Source organism: Lepidochelys olivacea, assembly GCF_965140295.1.
Source record: "Lepidochelys olivacea isolate rLepOli2 genome assembly, chromosome: 26".
Taxonomy (NCBI): domain Eukaryota; kingdom Metazoa; phylum Chordata; order Testudines; family Cheloniidae; genus Lepidochelys; species Lepidochelys olivacea.
In genome coordinates, this window is record NC_140436.1 from 14,629,893 (window position 1) to 14,642,728 (window position 12,836).

At 51.1% G+C, this 12,836-nt stretch overlaps 1 protein-coding gene across 13 annotated transcripts in view; it reads right to left on the bottom strand.

The window, feature by feature from the left end:
* KANSL3 (KAT8 regulatory NSL complex subunit 3) overlaps positions 1-12,836 on the bottom strand; it is a 78,269-nt gene that overhangs the window by 14,941 nt on the left and 50,492 nt on the right. For 3 of the 13 annotated variants that reach the window (XM_084615151.1, XM_084615144.1, XM_084615150.1), the window contains 2 exons: positions 10,553-10,715; positions 5,600-6,302 (listed from right to left, as the gene is read on the bottom strand). The exons of 5 other annotated variants lie outside the window; for them this stretch is intronic. In XM_084615151.1, the coding sequence (XP_084471277.1) occupies positions 5,755-6,302; positions 10,553-10,715 (711 nt within the window). In that variant the 3' untranslated portion in view covers positions 5,600-5,754. Of the gene's footprint in view, positions 1-5,599; positions 6,303-10,552; positions 10,716-12,836 lie in introns of those variants that run through there. 5 more of the 13 variants (XR_014709713.1, XM_084615152.1, XM_084615153.1 and 2 more) reach the window with 3 other exon arrangements.

The following is a 12,836-nucleotide window of genomic DNA, read 5'->3' on the forward strand; positions in this document are numbered from 1 at the left end:
CGAAGCACAAAACGATCGAGTTCTGTCCAGGTTAAAGGGCAGACATCGCCTCCCGTGTGAAGATATTATTGCCTCAGGGCTGAATGTGGCTTAAAGAAAGAACACAGGGATGTACATCGCCTGGCTCAAGTGAAATGGAAAGACCGCTTCGATAAAAGCTTTGCATGCAGCCGCAGTCACTGGATTTGGAGAACTGCGCTTAAGAAGGATCTGCCATCAGAGCCTGCAATTCGCACACCTTGCAGACATGACTGCCACCGTGATTGCTTTTTGACACAAAAAAGAAAGACAAGGATGCCCAAGGGTTGAACGGAGGTGCCAGATGAGGCGAAGCCGCTAAGGCCAGAAAGGAACTGGTTCTCGCACTGGTGTTCACCTGGAGTGAGCCCAGTGAGGCTTACATCTTGCCAACTTCTCTGAGGAAACTCATAGTAGGAAGGTGATATGGAAGGGGGGGGGTTCAGCTGTTGTGACCTGCACTGGATGTGCCATGTTTGTCTTTTTTCCACAGGACAGAAGCGACTTTGTCTGTACAAAGTGCAAGCTGGTCTCCATATTGGAAGAGAAGATTGACGGTCTGGAGCAACAGATAACGACCCTGCGTTGCATACGAGAAACAAAGGATTTTCTGGACAAAAGTCAGGATATGCTTCCACGGGCACAAAGCTCTAAAGATTTAGAGCAGGTTGCACAGCGGAGCTAAGAGGCCAGTGAAGAAGCCTGGCAACATGTGACCTCCCGAAGAAGAAGGGGGAATGTCCGGGTTCCAGCAACGCGGACACAGGTAACTAACCGCTTTCATGTTCTCTCCACAGGTACCATTGCGGAGAGTGGACCAGATGATATGTCTGGGGGGAGAAAGCAGAAGGAGACTCCGCTGGTTGGAAGGCATGAGATGCACTGTCCTGAGATGGGGGGTTCCACGACCACCACTCCCAAGAGAAGGAGGCGGGTTGTGGTGGTCAGGGACTCTCTCCTCTGGGGGACTGAGTCATCTATCTGCCACCCTGACCGGGAAAACTGAGAAGTCTGCTGCTTGCCGGGGGCTAAGATTCGCAATGTGACGGAGAGACTGCCGAGACTCATCAAGCCCTCGGATTGCTACCCCTTCCTGCTTCTCCACGTGGGCACCAATGATACTGCCAAGAATGACCTTGAGCGGATCACTGCGGACTACGTGGCTCTGGGAAGAAGGATAAAGGAGTATGAGGCGCAAGTGGTATTCTCGTCCATCCTCCCCGTGGAAGGAAAAGGCCTGGGTAGGGACCGTCGAATCGTGGAAGTCAACGAATGGCTACGCAGGTGGTGTCGGAGAGAAGGCTTTGGATTCTTTGACCATGGGATGGTGTTCCATGAAGGAGGAGTGCTGGGCAGAGACGGGCTCCACCTTACGAAGAGAGGGAAGTGCATCTTTGCAAGCAGGCTGGCTAACCTAGTGAGGAGGGCTTTAAACTAGGTTCAACGGGGGAAGGAGACCAAAGCCCTGAGGTAAGTGGGAAAGCGGGATACCGGGAGGAAGCACAGGCAGGAATGTCTGTGAGGGGAGGGCTCCTGCCTCATACTGAGAATGAGGGGCGATCAGCAGGTTATCTCAAGTGCTTATATATGAATGCACAAAGCCTTGGAAACAAGCAGGAAGAACTGGAAGTCCTGGCACAGTCAAGGAATTATGATGTGATTGGAATAACAGAGACTTGGTGGGATAACTCACATGACTGGAGTACTGTCGTGGATGGATATAAGCTGTTCAGGAAGGACAGGCAGGGCAGAAAAGGTGGGGGAGTTGCACTGTATGTAAGGGAGCAGTATGACTGCTCAGAGCTCCAGTACGAAACTGCAGAAAAACCTGAGTGTCTCTGGATTAAGTTTAGAAGTGTGAGCAACAAGAGTGATGTAGTGGTGGGAGTCTGCTATAGACCACCGGACCAGGGGGATGAGGTGGATGAGGCTTTCTTTCGGCAGCTCGCAGAAGCTACTAGATCGCACGCCCTGGTTCTCATGGGTGACTTTAATTTTCCTGATATCTGCTGGGAGAGCAATACAGCGGTGCATAGACAAACCAGGAAGTTTTTGGAAAGCGTAGGGGACAATTTCCTGGTGCAAGTGCTAGAGGAGCCAACTGGGGGGGAGCTTTTCTTGACCTGCTGCTCACAAACCGGGAAGAATTACTGGGGGAAGCAAAAGTGGATGGGAATCTGGGAGGCAGTGACCATGAGTTGGTTGAGTTCAGGATCCTGCCACAGGGAAGAAAAGTAAGCAGCAGGATACGGACCCTGGACTTCAGGAAAGCAGACTCCTTCAGGGAACAGATGGGTAGGATCCCCTTGGGGACTAACATGAAGGGGAAAGGAGTCCAGGAGAGCTGGCTGTATTTCAAGGAATCCCTGTTGAGGTTACAGGGACAAGCCATCCCGATGTGTCGAAAGAATAGTAAATATGGCAGGCGACCAGCTGGCTTAACGGTGAAATCCTAGCAGATCTTAAGCATAAAAAAGAAGCTTACAAGAAGTAGAAGGTTGGACATATGACCAGGGAAGAGTATAAAAATATTGCTCGGGCATGTAGGAATGAAATCAGGAGGGCCAAATCGCACCTGGAGCTGCAGCTAGCAAGAGATGTCAAGAGTAACAAGAAGGGTTTCTTCAGGTATGTTGGCAACAAGAAGAAAGCCAAGGAAAGTGTGGGCCCCTTACTGAATGAGGGAGGCAACCTAGTGACAGAGGATGTGGAAAAAGCTAATGTACTCGATGCTTTTTTTGCCTCCGTCTTCAAGAACAAGGTCAGCTCCCAGACTGCTGCGCTGGGCATCACAACATGGGGAATAGATGGCCAGCCCTCTGTGGAGAAAGAGGTGGTTAGGGACCATTTAGAAAACCTGGACGTGCACACGTCCATGGGGCCGGACGAGCTGCATCCGAGAGTGCTAAAGGAATTGGCGGATGTGACTGCAGAGCCATTGGCCATTATCTTTGAAAACTCGTGGCGAACCGGGGAAGTCCCGGATGACTGGAAAAAGGCTAATGTAGTGCCAATCTTTAAAAAAGGGAAGAAGGAGGATCCTGGGAACTACAGGCCAGTCAGCCTCACCTCAGTCCCCGGAAAAATCATGGAGCAGGTCCTCAAAGAATCAATCCTGAAGCACTTGCATGAGAGGAAAGTGATCAGGAACAGTCAGCATGGATTCACCAAGGAAAGGTCATGCCTGACTAATCTAATCGTCTTCTATGATGAGATTACTGGTTCTGTGGATGAAGGGAAAGCAGTGGATGTATTGTTTCTTGACTTTAGCAAAGCTTTTGACATGGTCTCCCACAGTATTCTTGTCAGCAAGTTAAAGAAGTATGGGCTGGATGAATGCACTATAAGGTGGGTAGAAAGTTGGCTAGATTGTCGGGCTCAACGGGTAGTGATCAATGGCTCCATGTCTAGTTGGCAGCCGGTATCAAGTGGAGTGCCCCAGGGGTCGGTCCTGGGGCCGGTTTTGTTCAATATCTTCATAAATGATCTGGAGGATGGTGTGGATTGCACTCTCAGCAAATTTGCGGATGATACTAAACTGGGAGGAGTGGTAGATACGCTGGAGGGCAGGGATAGGATACAGAGGGCCCTAGACAAATTGGAGGATTGGGCCAAAAGAAATCTGATAGGTTCAATAAGGATAAGTGCAGGGTCCTGCACTTAGGACGGAAGAACCCAAAGCACAGCTACAGACTAGGGACCGAATGGCTAGGCAGCAGTTCTGCGGAAAAGGACCTGGGGGTGACAGTGGACGAGAAGCTGGATATGAGTCAACAGTGTGCCCCTGTTGCCAAGAAGGCCAATGGCATTTTGGGATGTATAAGTAGGGGCATAGCGAGCAGATCGAGGGACGTGATCGTTCCCCACTATTCGACATTGGTGAGGCCTCATCTGGAGTACTGTGTCCAATTTTGGGCCCCACACTACAAGAAGGATGTGGATAAATTGGAGAGAGTCCAGCGAAGGGCAACAAAAATTATTAGGGGTCTGGAACACATGACTTATGAGGAGAGGCTGAGGGAACTGGGATTGTTTAGTCTGCAGAAGAGAAGAATGAGGGGGGATTTGATAGCTGCTTTCAACTACCTGAGAGGTGGTTTCAGAGAGGATGGTTCTAGACTATTCTCAGTGGTAGAAGAGGACAGAACAAGGAGTAATGGTCTCAAGTTGCAGTGGGGGAGATTTAGGTTGGATATTAGGAAAAACTTTTTCACTAGGAGGGTGGTGAAACACTGGAATGCGTTACTTAGGGAGGTGGTAGAATCTCCTTCCTTAGAAGTTTTTAAGGTCAGGCTTGACAAAGCCCTGGCTGGGATGATTTAACTGGGAATTGGTCCTGCTTTGAGCAGGGGGTTGGACTAGATGACCTCCTGAGGTCCCTTCCAACCCTGATATTCTATGATTCTATGGTGCGTGGCGACAGACTCTTTTGAAGAACCTTGTTACCATGGTTTGGAAAATACTGACCTCCACGGATGGGTGCATGAAGTGCCAAAATCGACACCAGATGCACCCTCAACAACCTAAGTACCAGATCTGACGACTGAAGATGTAACAGGTACATCAAGATGTCCTGGATATCAGCCAGCTTTGGTGGAACTCTGTGGACCAAGAACCATATCAAAAAATGCTTCCATTGGCCAAACAAGTTTTCCTGCTGTTGAGTAGAACCTGCCTCTGAACATCGCTCTTCCTCCTCATTTAACCACAGAGCAGCCATGCAGCGAGATGCAGAGAGCTGATCATGGGATGCAAAATCTGACCATGATGCTGAGTCAGAAGGTCAAGATGAAGAGGACGGGACATTGGAGGCTGAAAACACAAGAAGGTCGGAGAAGCAACATAGCCTATGCCATGGCTAAGCAAGGACGATGACCTTGGCACAGTACAATTTCAGTCTGAGGATGACCTAAGGGATGATCGGAATCAGAAGGAAAGTATACAGGAGTACCAGAACACTCCTTGCCTAAACACAGCCTGCACCTCATGCAAGGATCACTATTAGCAATCGCTCCGCGCACTCAACAGCAGTGCTTGAACCGTGGTGAGGACATCACACAGGGCAATAAGTATCCCAACTACCGAGCTTAACTAACACTATCTAGGGTAAGGCTAGCTATCTAAAAGCTACACACACAAAGAGGAAAACAGACAGAGAAGCAGAGATGATAGCCACACAGGGCTCTGACTCCAGCCATGCATGGTGAGAAGGAACTGAGGGGAGGCTGGGCAGGACTGCCTCAAATAGCCAGGGGACGGGGTACAGCCCCAAGGCACAAGCACAGGCCCAACAGGTACTGCTAGGCAAAATTCTCCAATGTGCACACATGCCTGTGTGGAACACAGCTGCAGCTCCCCAAAGAAGAAGGGGATAGCATTTCCTTCACTCATAAGGTGCAGGGGGGCTCATTTGTTTGCAAAGCTCTGAAATCCTTCACTGAAAGATACTATAAAGACACAAAGCATAATTGCATTTTGATTTCCATTCCATGCTGAGAATCTACATCCCTCCTCCTCCTCTTCGGGCTACAGTGCAGGCAGTGATCAAAGGAGAAACGCTACAATGAAGAGATCACACGACTGAAAAAAAATAGTTTTATTAAACAGCAAGAGAAAACCCCAAACCAAAAGAAATGTCCATTTGGGCCCAGCATGGGCGCTGCACTCCCGCAGCCAACGGCGCTAGTTCATACTGAAGGCCAAACTCAAATTTGTGGCAAAGCAGTGCTCAATTCGCTATGGCTTCTGGCTGATCGTGGGCCCCGCTGTTGCGAGGATGGAGGGGCTGGCCAGGCTGCTGCCCAGCGTTATAAGCGTGGTGCCAACCCCAGCTGGCACCATGCCCTGTGGCAGCAAATGTCTATTAGCCAGAGTCTCCCTGGTGTGGATGATGGTGCTCCCATTGTCCACCACAGAGGGCACCTTCCCCAGGGTCTCCACTGCCCCAAGGGTGTGGCCGACCTTCTCCGCCCTGCGCCCCGGGGGCCCGTCGCCCTTTGCTGCCAGCGTGGAGGTCAGGATGACAGTCTTGGTAGCGTTCTGCAGGACGGGCCCCACTTTGGAATGCACCAGGCTGCAGTGGGGGCTAGCCGGCATCGCAGAGGTGAAGGTCACGGCAACGGGGGGTGAGCTGGAGGAGGATGACGAGCAGGCAGACGAGGGCGTCTGGATCCCCACAGGTTTCAGGGGGGCGCAGACAGCCTCAGCCATCACAGATTTGGTGAGCGCAGACAGCTTGGCGTCTGACATGACATACAGGGTTTTCATGGGGCTGGTGGTGGTCACTGCGGAGACAGAGGGACAAAGACAGCTTAGTGTTCCCCTCTGCTTTCCACCGTCTCTACAGGCCAAGCCCACAGCAGCTGGGGCAGAGTAACCAGGGTGTAAGCTGTGCATTGCTGCGGGCAAGTTACTTTGTAAACCACGGTATGTGCCCAGGTCAACCCCAGAGCCAGCAAGCGCCCTGGCGTGTTGTGGCCCCCTGGGACAGGCGCTTGGCACAGCACATGAATATTACGTCCTGAGTGCCAGACCAGGGACCACCTATGCCAGCTGCAAACCCAGAAGCAGCCAAGGATCCAAAGTAATCCTCAAATTGAAACCCTCTTGGATAAGAGGAGGATAGGTCTCCCGCAATAAAGGGGGCAGGAACACTCCTGGCCCACACTAGCGCCTTCCAGCCCACATACAGCACCTCTTGTCTGGGCCAGGCTAAGCTCCAGCCATGAAATCCGTGCTCTCCTGGTGGTTGCGCTGCTCCCTGAGCTCCGGGGAACCCCCAAAGCAACATGCACTATGCAACCGGGGGTACCAGTGCACAGCCCTCCATCCAGAGGATGGAAATCCCAATGCTAGAGGACAACAGCTGTGACCGAGACCCAGCACTGGCATGAACATTCGCCTGCCTTGCCCTGGTGTGATGGTGCTGTTTCTCTGAGGGGGGTAGCGCTCCAGAGTCAGAATTGCCACCACGACAACAGCTCTCATTCTTAACTCACAGCTTGTCCTGCACTGTGTCTTTCTGGCAGGCTGATCAGATAAGAGCGGCCAGACTGGGTCAGACCAAAGGTCCTTCTAGCCCACTGTCCTGTCTTCCGACAGTGGCCAGTGCCAGGTGCCCCAGAGAGAATGAACAGAACAGGGAATCATCAAGTGATCCATCCCCTGTCGCCCATTCCCAGCTTCTGGCAAAAAGAGGCTCGGGACACCATCCCTGCCCATCCTGGCTAGTAGCCACTGATGAACCTCTCATCCATGAGCTTATCTAGCTCTTTTTTGAGCCCTGGTATAGTCTTGGCCTTCACAACTTTCTCTGGCAGGGAGTTGCATGATCACTGCTGGTCTCCTGCGGGGGACAGGGAAACCATGGTAGGCTTGTGGGAAGATGTCAAGGCCTTTCCCCCAGCGATTTTGCCGAAGCTACGTGTATTGCATAGAACCCATGGCCAGCAGTGACTGGTTCATCTCACTCACTGGCCTGAACACTGAGCCTATACTGGCTTGCGTTAGCTGAGCTCTAAGCAAAAGTCCTGTTAGCACAGGTCACCGTGCCTTCAGCTCCGCCTTGAGCAGCAGTGGTGTGAGGAAGAAGGAGAAGCTGACACGGAGGCTGCCCACTTTCTAGCCACATGCAAACCCCAGGAGGGAGCCGAGAGGCAGCTGAGATTGCCAGAGTAAGGAAGGAGGTCTACTTGGAGTTCTTCAAGGGAACAGCAGAAGTGCAAACGTACAGCAACTCAAATGCTGGAGGAAGACAGGAGCTCTTGCACAGACCAGAGGGAGCAGCGTACTCAAAGGAGGTTAGGCCAGGCAAGTACACTGAAACTGAGGTCAGCTGCAGAGTGGAAGGGTCAGATTCATGCCCCCATTACTATGCAGTGGCCCTGACCTCTCCCACTGCACAGCACACTCCTCTGGTGCTTTGGCAAGCCATGCCCTTTGGGGGCCCAAACAGCATGGATTTGCCCACCCCCGGGTCCCCTTTCACATGCAGGTTCAGGAAAAGCCCTTGCTGTGGATCCACTGTCCTTCAAACCCTTGGCAGCAAAGTGGCTGCACACACAGGGAACAGCTCCAGGGCTGGAGCACAACACCACTGTTCTTCAGCACTGATCATGTCCAGCAAACGTGCTCCATCTTCCAGCCAGTGATGTCAAAGCACCTTCCAAGCTGATTAGCAGGGCAGGGATAGTCTTCTGGTTAAGGGACAGAACTTCAAGACAGGAGACCTGGGTTTTAATCCCTGCTCAAGGTGGCATGCCTGACCTTTGGCAAGTCACTCAACTCCTGGGGCTCAGCTTCCCTGTCTGTACTACACAGAAATGGTTGAGAGACTTAACTAGTGTTTGTGAAGTACTCTGAGACCACTGGATGGAAATCTGCTGTAGAAATGCAGAGTAGAATATAGGCAGATGATTTCACCATCACTCCAAATATAGCCACCTGAGTGGGACTATAGCAGCTGTTTAGGTCAGAGAGAGAACAAGATGACCACAGCCAACTAAAATAGCAGGGAGGGGACATTCAAATGAAATGACCAAATTTACATTTGGCCAGGACTCCAGAACTATTTCTATCGTTGTGAAAAGCGCTACCGGGGCTAGAAAGGCCACAGCGATCAGCCGAGGTCCTGTTCACCACAACGAAAGCTTTACAGCAGCCGGCCAGGTTGGGCACCAGCACTGGGGTCAGATTCACAGGGAGCAGAAAGTGCTACAGTGGCAATTATCTGGGACAAGATGAGCCCTCTTCCCCCACCACCTCACCTCCGCCCAGAGGCTCTGATCTCTTTGAGGCCAGGAGGCAGGATCTGGTGGAGTGAACAATATGAATGCTGTTGAGCGAGGAAGCTTCCTGCACGTGCTCAAGCCCGGGCTAGGCATCCTGACTGCAGGTTCCCTCAGCCATTGCCTTAACGCAGGAATAGTCTCATGCCACAAAGACAGGACCCTACCTGACTCCTGTCTCACTGAATAGTGCCCAGCTCACCACCCCTGGCATGCTGGGATGTCCCTAAGAGAAGGGCACTTACAGGCTTATCTGGGAGCACAAGGTCCTGACACAGAGAAAGTTGGAGTTCGACTTGCCTTGATTCCTAGTCCCCTGCTCAGGGTAAGGTTGCATGCCACCAGCCATCCCAAGGATCAGGAGCAACGTTTCCCCCTCCCTGCCATCACAAACACATCACACAACTCACCAAATTCACTGTGTGAGTAGCGCTCTCCTTTCTCTAAAGTCTCAATTTGGGGCCACCATTGGAGACAGGGTACCAGTGAAGTTGAACCCAGAGATCTAAGCTGGTATGGAAAATCCTAGACTGCACTGTTGAAAAGCACTCCCCTGTCCTTCCATCTCTCATCCCCTGCCTCGCCCTTTGTTTTGCTTGTATTTCCCAGTTGGGCAGGGGTTTATTTCGACTGTAAGCTCTGAAGGACAGTGGCTGTATCTGCTGTGTGTTTCTCTGGAGCACCTACTGCGGTTCTGGCCACTAAACAAGCAACCAAGAATACACTAACTCTGCTACTGGGTTAACAGTCATCCAGGGCCATGAGTGACCCAAGAAAGCTTTCTGAAAACAACCACGGTCGCCCACTAGCTAAAGTACAAATAGCAAAGGGAAACACTTCAAGCTAGGAGAGAAAAAGAAAGCAGCGTTTTCCCACTGCCCTATTGCTCTCAGTGGGAGAACTGCTGGGGTTTGCGGTATGCAGTGATTCTAGCCCTGCAGGGACTGGGAGATCATTCGAGTACCAGGTACCAGCCTCTGTACAACAGCAGAGATTCCCAAGCGCTCCAGAGCCGTTTGTTTAGACCCTGGCACTTTGAGGAATCTGGCAGACACAGCTCCATTGTTTTCAAGTGGGGCTTTGTCCTGGCTCCTCATTTCGCCCAGAACGCTTATCATCCATCTGCCTCGAGAGCTTTTCTCTTCACTTTGAAACCAACAGGAAAGAAAGAATCAAACCAGCCGCGATGCAGCTTATCTTACCAAAGCATTTCAAGGATACAATAGAGGGCAGCTTGGTTATGTGGGTTTGGAGTCTCCCTGGGCAGCTGCAACCGACACACTCACTGAGCTGCAGGGGGTTGGATCCCTTCTCCCTAGTCTAGATCAACAATAATGCACAGCAGGGAGAAAGCGTTGAAAGCGTTGAAAGCGCACGCTTCGCACAAGCTGCAGGACAGCTGATCACAGCCAGCACAAATGCAGAACCTGAGGAGTTTGTAACTTTAGGCCATGGAGCTGAACTTAAAATAACTACCTAGGTGTTGGGGTTAATCGTCTCAGCTACACTGCTCTACAGCCTTCCCTTGCTCTGTCATGCCCAATAAAGTGCACACACGTACTCAAAGAAACCAGTTAAGAGGGGGATTGTGACTTTAAAAAAACCAACAAGATCGTTGGGCGTCCTGGCAATCCAGCCACGCCACCACAGCAACCCTGCGAGTCACCAGGCAGGCATGGCTCCAGCCCTTCCTCCACACTGACCCCAAGGCCTGGCTGCGTGTGCCCCAGAACTGCCATGAGCCTCACCTACAGGTGGCGTTGCTGCAGAGGTCAGGTGGGACGCGGGGTCAGCAGGAGCCATCTCTATGCCAGCCTGAGCCTTGCTGAGTTCCATCTGAGACAGCAGCTTGCCAGGAGGGGCGGCACTGGAAGCTGGGGTGCTCAAGTTCCCAACTGCACCACCTGGAGCCTGAAAGGGTTAAAGTAATTGAGACCCAACGGAAAAACTCACAGCACTCACAGGAGCTGGGAGTGTGATGCAGAGCGGGGACGCCGACCAGCCCTTCGCTAGCGGGGCTCTCTTTCCATTGCCTGTAACCTCTCTCAGCAGCTGGAAATTCAAATCCACTTCTCTACGTTTTAACCTTTCCTCTATGACTCTTTTCCCTCCCTCTGACCAGTTACTTGTCAGCTGGAGGAGGACTCTGTGGAACAAGACAGAGCTCTGCAAAGACCTTCCTTAAATAAATTCAGCAATATCCCCATCAACCTTTGGGAGGGCGAGTTCAGCAGAGGTGACTGTGTCTTACCTAAGGCCTTATCCCCACCTCGACAATGACTCGATGGATGACCTTGGGCAAGTCATTTTCCCACTCTGTGCCTCGGTTGTAAAATGCAGCTAATACTGACCCATGTCCCTGGGGACTTGTGAGGCTTAACAAGAGATTCTGAGCACTCAGGGATCCTCTGTTGAAAGCAAGGATGCGCGGTTACTGTCAGCTGTTAGGATATAGATATTCATGCCTGTCTGCAAAGGCCTGTACTTTAAGAATTTAGGTGTATTCTTATCACTTGGCTAGTGATAGAGGTATAAAAGAAAGAATCAAAATCACTGTCTGCTGGTGTAAGGGCCTTCTCTTACTGTCACAGTCTGAGGCCCTGTTCTTAGGCTAAGGCCTTTGGCTAAGCAGCAGAGGCAGCCATAAGCTAGGAAGTGACCGGTGACATCCTCACATTCCAAACTAGTCACATTGAAATAAGGTGCTATTGGGCTGTTAGGAAAACAATCCTGTCCTGATAGTGCCTATCACCTCCAGAGAAAGGGAAGTGCCTAGAAAATGTAAAAGGAAACTTAGTTTGATAGCATCCTGTCTGGCAAGAACTCACTTTTCAATACTGGGATGTGAAATCCTCACTTCTGTATTGTTTTGTCATTATAGTTCCCACTTTGCTTTTGTTTGTCTGTATAATCTCTGTCTGGTTCTGTGATTGTTCCTGTCTGCTGTATAATTAATTTTGCTGGGTGTAAACTAATTAAGGTGGTGGGATATAATTGGTTACATAATCATGTTACAATAAGTTAGGACTGGTTAGTTAAATTTCAGGAAAATGATTGGTTAAGGTATAGCTAAGCAGAACTCAAGTTTTACTATATAGTCTGCAGTCAATTAGAAAGTGAGGGGGTGGGTGTGTGGGTGGGAGAGATGGGAACAGGGAATGGGGGTGGAGAAATTGGAATCATGTTTTGCTAAAGAGGGGAAATGGGAACAGGGAATAGGGGTAAGGAAATTGGAATAATGTTTTGCTAAGGGCAGGAATGGGAACAGGGACACAGGTGTAAGGCTCTGTGGTGTCAGAGCTGGGAAGGGGGACACTGAGGAAAGAAACTGGAATCATGCTTGCTGGAAGTTCACCCCAATAAACATCGAATTGTTTGCACCTTTGGACTTCGGGTATTGTTGCTCTCTGTTCATGCAAGAAGGACCAGGGAAGTAAGTGGGTGAAGGAATAAGCCTCCTAACATCAGGATGCTGCCAGCAGTGCAACACGACTGGAAGCAGCATGCTCACGTTCGCTTCTGCATCAGAAGAGCTCTCTGCTGGGCCGTGAAAGATGCACAAGTTCCCTTGGACATTCAGCCTGATGTCTGTGCAGAGCCCATTCAGTGGGAGACCTCTGGTCAGACGTCTAACCTTCCCAGCGCATGCCAGTAACTAACTAATTCGGGGATTCCTAAAGGGTCTATTAGGTATTCGGCTCACAGATGCACTGTGCCATCCACATCCAGAGTCACCCACTTGCATTCGCTTCAAGGGGCTGTCGAGACTGGAACTAACTGGCTGCCAGTTAGCAAACAGGTTGGTACACGCTGTATGGAAATCTGCTGCCATGAGCTGAGTCCAAGCGAACGTGTACAAACGTGTTGGATGACTCGAGTTACCCCCCTGTGCAGACAAACCCTCAGCGAGTGGGGGAGGGGTCTGCCCCTCGGTCCCATCTCAGAGTGGGCTTGCTTCCTCCAAGCAGCCCCACACTAACCCACGCCACCGGCAACTCTGTCAGGTCTGTCAGACCAAACCTTCCCCGGGGG